General features: G+C 20.0%; 2 protein-coding genes and 1 long non-coding RNA gene across 3 annotated transcripts; 2 read left to right on the top strand and 1 right to left on the bottom strand.

The window, feature by feature from the left end:
* Positions 1–618: 618 nt before the first annotated feature.
* LOC100867502 (mitochondrial S-adenosylmethionine carrier protein) lies at positions 619–4,094 on the top strand. The gene is made up of 6 exons (XM_086914805.1): positions 619–901; positions 2,635–2,791; positions 2,951–3,060; positions 3,177–3,417; positions 3,512–3,650; positions 3,724–4,094. Exons 1-6 carry the CDS (start codon positions 884–886, stop codon positions 3,845–3,847), a joined length of 789 nt encoding a protein of 262 aa, XP_086770931.1. The 5' UTR covers positions 619–883; the 3' UTR covers positions 3,848–4,094.
* Positions 1,145–2,371, top strand: LOC147656499 (uncharacterized). The gene is made up of 3 exons (XR_015294308.1): positions 1,145–1,503; positions 1,590–1,704; positions 2,302–2,371. It is a non-coding gene; the product is annotated as an uncharacterized LOC147656499 (long non-coding RNA).
* Hsdl2 (Hydroxysteroid dehydrogenase like 2) lies at positions 3,858–7,374 on the bottom strand. Its single transcript, XM_003698230.4, has 8 exons — positions 7,233–7,374; positions 6,807–6,970; positions 6,508–6,721; positions 6,235–6,440; positions 5,923–6,117; positions 5,615–5,821; positions 5,417–5,545; positions 3,858–5,315 (listed from the first exon to the last, which is right to left on the bottom strand). Exons 1-8 carry the CDS (start codon positions 7,244–7,246, stop codon positions 5,203–5,205), a joined length of 1,242 nt encoding a protein of 413 aa, XP_003698278.1. The 5' UTR covers positions 7,247–7,374; the 3' UTR covers positions 3,858–5,202.
* Positions 7,375–7,392: the final 18 nt, after the last annotated feature.

Genomic DNA, 7,392 nt, shown 5'->3' with positions numbered 1-7,392 from the left:
AAACCTTATAACTTAATAAATAATTTAATCTTAAACTTTTAATCTTAAACTTTAAACTTTTATATATTAATTTTTGTGTTTGTTTATCTCTAAAATCGAAGTTTTAAAAATATTTCATGAACATATTTATACAGATACGCAACATTTTAAAATAAACTTTTGTAATAAATTATATTACGATTATTTTATTTTTTTTTTTTTACATTTTTTTTAATATTTTTCAATATTTAAAAAATTTTTTTTATATAATATCCTGATATTAATGTGCAAAAATGGAACAATTGTAATACAATTTAATATTTTTGGTTATCAAATAAATTTTATCATTGGTCATTATTAGAAATTAAGATTTTTTTACAAAAATAAGAATTTTTAATCTCATTAACATTTTTAATTATAAATACATAAATAACAAAATAAAAAAATTTTTTTCAATTATTAGAGATTTAAATCTTAAAATTTCATGTACAATTTTGTCAGTGTTCTTTTTCATATTTTAAAAATGAAAGTAATATATTTATGTTGCAAAAATTTTGAGAGCGAAAAATCAAAAATTTAAATTATTCTTATGTTATGTTTCTTATGTTTATGTTTCAACATTACCGATTGAATTCAAAGTAAGACGAATTCAATTCAAATGTAAAATACGAACGATATATATAATCAATTTAAAAAGATTGAAAAATAGATCACAATAATTTATAATATAATAATTTACAATTATTATTATATTCATAGTTATATTCATTAATATAATTAAAGTTTTAAGAAATTTTGCAATATATTAAAAATATGGATATATTCATTTGTAACAAGTGTTTTGCAACAACAAGTAGAGGAAAAAAACCATTTTGTTTAACTCAGTGCGGTCATATATATTGTCATGGATGCATACACCAAGGTAATAATAAACAAAATTAAATAAATAAAATAAAATTATTAATAAATATTGTTTATATCATTTATAACTCCTATAAAAATAAATTTTTTTCTTTTATAAGCTGAAAAACAATGTCCTCAATGTGAACAGATCGATATTTTTTCCGTTGAATTACAACAACCATCATTATCAAAAGTAGAAAATTTCTTTGTTCCACTCAGTGAATCATTGGAATCATTACATAAAATATGTGGTTTTCAAAATAATCAAATGAAAATCATGATGCAACGCTTTTATGAAATTGTGTAGTTTCTGTTTTCTTTCTGTTTTATTCTTCTTAATATTTATATATTAAATTAAAAAAAGAATATAAATTAATTTATAATTAATAATTTAATAATAATTTATAAATTTAAGGATCAAAAATACGAAACATTGAAATCACATTATCATAACCTTACCCAACACATAAACATAATTAGGGATAAATATGTAAAATTAAAAATGGAATATACCGAACAAAAAAAGAAATTGATGTCATTCGAAATGCAAAATGAAACATCAAACTTTTTAAATAATACAACTACACCAATGAAATCTAATCAAAGAAATTCAACAATAAGGTATAAATTAAAAATTAAAAAAACTGAAAAATATATTTTAAAAAATAAAAGAAAAGATATGACTTATAAAACATTTTTATTAATAGAACTGGATCGAATTCATATTTTTCATCTTATAGAACAAATATGTCAAGTCAATCATTTAATATAAAAAAAGAAAAAGCACTTTTAGAAGGTTTTCGTATTCCTCATCATCAAACAGTACGATCAATTGGTTCACGTAAAACTTCAGGATCAGATACAAATTCTATTTTTTTTATTAAATAGATATTTATAAAACATTTTATTAATGAATATAATAACATTAAAATTATTTTATCATAGAAATCTTTAAAATTAAAAATACAGCAAAAATGAATTTTAAAAAATAAAAGTTTAATTTTTTTTAATTTTTGTACACAATTAAGAATTAGTAGGTTAACAGATGTAGATTTTTATTTAAATTTATATAAAATTAATCTTTAAGTAATTAGTTAAATAATTAATTATTTATAGATTAAAATATAGGAATATAAATTATTTCTATAAAAAAATTGTAATAATTATTTGATAATAAAGAAAAGTCAATAAATTAAATTATACGTTATTTAAATAGAAAATAAGTAGTTTAGAATTACAGTAATATTTTTTTTAAATAACATAAAAACATATAATTTAATATATAAAATATAAAATATATTATATTTCATATAATTTTTTGATAAATATAATAATAATAATAATATTAAAATATTGTTTCAACATTAATGAATATTTATTTATTTTAATGAACTATTAATGAACTATTGTGTATATTAGGTTAAATATGCTCTTATATATGTACGTGAAAATCGTATTTTAAATTAAAAATAAAGTTATCAAAACATCATGACAACGCATAGTAAATCATTAAATATGAAATGTATTTTCGTTACATCATTAATAGTAAGTAATAAAATATTATTTAATAGTAAGTATTAAAATATAATATATGTAAAATTTCTTTGCAAATTTTAATTATAGAAAGATAAATTCCTATATTTCACTGATTTATATTTTATAAAAATCAGAAATATTCTCGAAATAAATTATATATACTTTAAAATTCAAAATTGCGATTATTATTTTTAAATTTAATATTGATTTCAATAGGCAGGAGGATTGGCTGGCACAATAGTTGATGTAATATTATTTCCATTAGATACATTAAAAACGCGATTACAATCTAAACAAGGATTTATAAAATCAGGAGGATTTTCTAATCTTTATAAAGGAATTCTTCCTGTAACAATTGGTTCTGCACCAAGCGGTAAATAATTATTATAAAATAAAATCACTTAAAGTATGTATAATTATTTAAATTTATAATCTAATTATAGATTTATTTTATATATATTTAACTAAAAATTACTAAATCTATAAATCTAATGTATAATATATGATTATTTAAATCGTCTTACTTTTTTAGCTTCTTTATTTTTTGTAACATATGAAAGTATTAAAAGTATAGCACAATATAAAATACCTAAAAAATATGATTCTTTTCTTCATATGGGCTCAGCATCTTTAGCAGAAATGGTAAATTTTAGTGATTAATTTAAAAAAAAAAAAGAATTAAAATTATATTGAAAATTAAATCATAATCACAAAAACTTATTAAATATTTATACATAATCATTAAAATTTAAATTCAGGTAGCTTGTTTAATAAGAGTACCTGTAGAAGTAATAAAACAAAAAAAACAGGTTTCAATGTTAGATAGAAAAGATATTAATCTTAAAATGTTGTATTGTGGTTATTGGAGCACTGTGTTAAGAGATATGCCTTTTAGTTTAATACAATTTCCAATATGGGAATATTTAAAAAAAATTTGGAGTTTACATGTTGATAGAGAAATTTTTCCAATAGAAAGTGCTACATGTGGAGCAATTGCAGGTTTAAAACTTTATTATTTTAGTAGAGTCCTATCTAATATATAATTAGTTTTATAATATATATTATAATATATAATATATATTATAATATCTAGGTGGTATTTCTGCAACTGCTACTACACCATTTGATGTTATAAAGACAAGAATAATGCTTTCAAATAAAAATGAAAAAACTTCAAAGTTAAAAATATTATATATATTTAAAGATATATATAAAAATAAAGGTTTACAAGGGTAAGTTTTGGAATTTAATTTATAATTCTTTAAATTTTGTATAATTTAATTTTAAAATTTCAAAATTTTATAGACTTTTTGCAGGTTTGGGTCCTAGAATAATTTGGATAACATTAGGAGGGTTTATCTTCTTTGGAATATATGAAGAAATAAAGATTACAGGAATAAATTATTGTTTATTTGAATCCATTGTTTAAAAGAAAAATATTAAATATTAATATCTTTAAATTTTATTTAAAATTATATATATAATATTTTACAAATTTAATTTTCTTTTATTTATTGTTAAAAATCAATAAAAATATACAAAATATTGTAAGAATATATAAAAATATATTAATCTTCAAAAATTATGTACACAATAAAAATTGAATAATTGCACAAGATTATTGAATTTCATAAAATTGAGACATTATAAAATAAATATATTTATTTTATGTCTTAGTTCTTGTTTTCTTTCATTTATTACTATTTTCTATGCGCGATGAAATACAAAAAATTTCGAAATGGATCGAATTATATTGAAATCAAGAATCAATTCTAGTATTCCAGATTGAAATCTGATTTATATGCATTTATCCAATTTATTGTAATTTTATTATATTCTATTTTATAATATATTATATTATTTTATATATTATATATTTTATATAATTATTTTTTATATATATGTTTAACTCTTTGCATTCCGGGCCTTTTTCGCTCGGACGAACCAATAACTCCAGATGATTTCCCGCACCCGTTTAGTGAATTTCTTAGCTAACTTAAAATGATTTCACACACAAATTAACATATATAAAATTAAATATAAAACTTTTATATTTTAATATTTTATCTATCTACATATAAAGGAAGATAATTTATTGAATATTAAATTGTTGAATATTAAAAGTCTATGTTGTGTGATATTTTAATAATAAAATAATTACTAAGAAGTATCCTCAGTTTGTCAAGGCAAATATCACAATAAAATATCATTGCAAACTTTATAATCCCAATAATATACTCTCATTTATTGTCTATTATTTTTATTTTTCATTTTCTTATATTATATCTCTATTTTTATCATTATTTTCCTTCTCTCTATTATCAATTTCTTAATTTTTAAATCATGTTTAAAAAACTCAGAAACTTTGAAAATAATATTTCTATCGCCACGACTGTCAAACTCGGACTAACTCGTATATGTAATTGGATCTGTGATCACGGTCTAATTTTAGATAAAAAAATCTAACTATTTGATATTAGTATATTATTCTACACTTTATAAAATTATATTTAAAAAGCTTAGGAATCTATTTATGAAGCGATATTTTAAAAAAATCAAACATAAATAAATATTGTCGCTATTCGAATTGCTGCATCAATCCAAGTGATGCCGGAGAGTCACCTCTAGAATTATCGCATTATAGCGAGTGATACTTGAGAGCGCTTTGCGACCGTTGGAGTGCAAAGAGTTAATTTTAAAAAAAGTAACAATATATTTAATATGAAAAGAATATTTTCATCTTAATTTAAGATATACTTCTTAAAAAGAGAAAACATTTAATTTTTATAATTTAGATTTTAAATGTTGCATCAATTTTTCTAATTTCATTGCTTTTTGAAGATTTCCATTAATTTTCAGTTTTCCCATTACAAATGCTGATGCAGGTTTTAATTTTCCTAAAATTAATTTAATAAAAAAATAATTTGTTATTGGAAAAAGCTCTTAAATTATTTTTTAACATTAAATTAAATATATATTTAATTAAAGTTATGTTTACCAGAAAACATAGCAAAAAAATTTTCAGAATCCATTGTCAGAGTAACATCTGGTGGTTGATTAGGTTTTCCTTTACCTGCTACACCATCTCCAGTTTTAAGATCCAAAAACCATGTACCTGCTTCATTACCTATTAAACTATATCAATTAATATTTCTAAAACAAACAAAAAAAAAATAATATTTAATCTGGCAAGTACCTTTAACATTAAATTGAAATATGGCTCCAGTTTTATTAACAAGTTCATGATTCAAGTTAGCCTGAATAACAGTAAATATTTGTGCTATTTTTTCATTTGATTTATTATTTATATAATATATATCTTCTTGAAAGTTTTTATGTAATAAATCTATTTTATCTAAAGTTTCATCTATAAATAAATCCAACATCAATTTATCTTTATTTTCTAAAAAAAAAAAAATAAGAAAAAATAAATAATTATCATTAATTCTTTTTATAAAATATTAATTACATATTATTATAAAATTATTATTGCATTTAATATACCTGGATTATACGCATAATTTGTGAAATCTGTAATCCCTTCATTTCTTAATATTTCCTCATCAATTAAAAATTTTCCAGTAATAGATTTACTATCTTTGCAAATTAAAGCATACACAGCATCTGCCATAATTTCTGGTTTACGAGCATAATCATTTGATTCGATAGATAACATTTCAAGTGCAGCAGTAGCAATAGCTAAAAAATAATAAATTTAAATTTATAGCAATAAATAAAGATTTCAAACAAATATTTTTTTAAATAATTAATAAAATAAAATAGAATAAAAATAATAAAATTAAAAAAATAATTTACCAGTTTTTGGCCAAACAGTATTTACAGCAATACCATCATTTTTAAATTCCTCAGCCATTCCAAGAGCACACATTGACATTCCATATTTAGATATTGTATATGCAACATGATTTTTAAACCATATTGGATTCATATATAATGGTGGGCTAATGTTTACTATATGAGGATTTGAGCTTTTTTTTAAATAAGGTAGGCATGCCTTAGATCTAAAATAAATATCATAATAATATTATCATTTATGATTTGTAATTCTCAGAAAATTTTTATACTTACACTAGAAATGTTCCTCTAGTGTTGATATTATTCATAAGATCATATTTTTTCATTTCTATGGATAATGTATCTATTAAATGAATTGCACTTGCATTATTAATAACAATATCAATACCACCAAATTTATTAACAGTATTTTCCACTGCAGAAATTATATTTTCTTCATATCTTACATCTACTACACAAGGTAATACTTTTCCACCCATTTCTTCAACTAGAGAAAGAAATATTTTTAATAAAAAAAATTATTTATTGTTTAAAATTTAAGATAAATAATTTTTAATTACACATATAATTACTTTCTTTAGCAGCAGTATATATAGTGCCTGATAATTTTGGATGTGATTTTGCAGTTTTAGCTGCAATGACAATATTTGCTCCATCTTTTGCAGCTTTCAAAGCAATAGATTTCCCAATTCCTCTTGAAGCTCCAGTAATGAAAATTGTACGACCAGCAAGTTTTCTATATTAAATACATTATTATAAAGTCATATATAGTCATCAACATAGCTGATTAAAAAATTTATTAATATTTATTAATAATGATTATATATTTATATATATTTATTTATAATTAATTGTTATATATAAAATTTAATAAATTAATTTTAACAATTCCATATATATATATTTTTTACAAATTTAATCAATTTTCTAAGCAATCAATATGCGCAATCTTAAAAAATCTTATATTTTTAAACGATTGTTAAATTTATGATACAAACCCTGTATTTATCATATTTCAAATATGTAAATTGAGGAATTATTATAAATCTAATAATTGTTAGATTTATTTTAAATAAAAAATATTAAAACAAATAGTATTTATGCTTTAAATGATAATTTCGCTTAATAACAAATTCGCTTGTTCGCTTAATAAATTAA

This window comes from Apis florea, unplaced genomic scaffold (assembly GCF_048593485.1).
Source record: "Apis florea isolate Af1SG1 unplaced genomic scaffold, ASM4859348v1 contig_3745_pilon, whole genome shotgun sequence".
Lineage (NCBI taxonomy): Eukaryota > Metazoa > Arthropoda > Insecta > Hymenoptera > Apidae > Apis > Apis florea.
The sequence above is the reverse complement of the archived record's forward strand: the minus strand, read 5'-3'. Positions and strand labels throughout refer to the sequence as shown.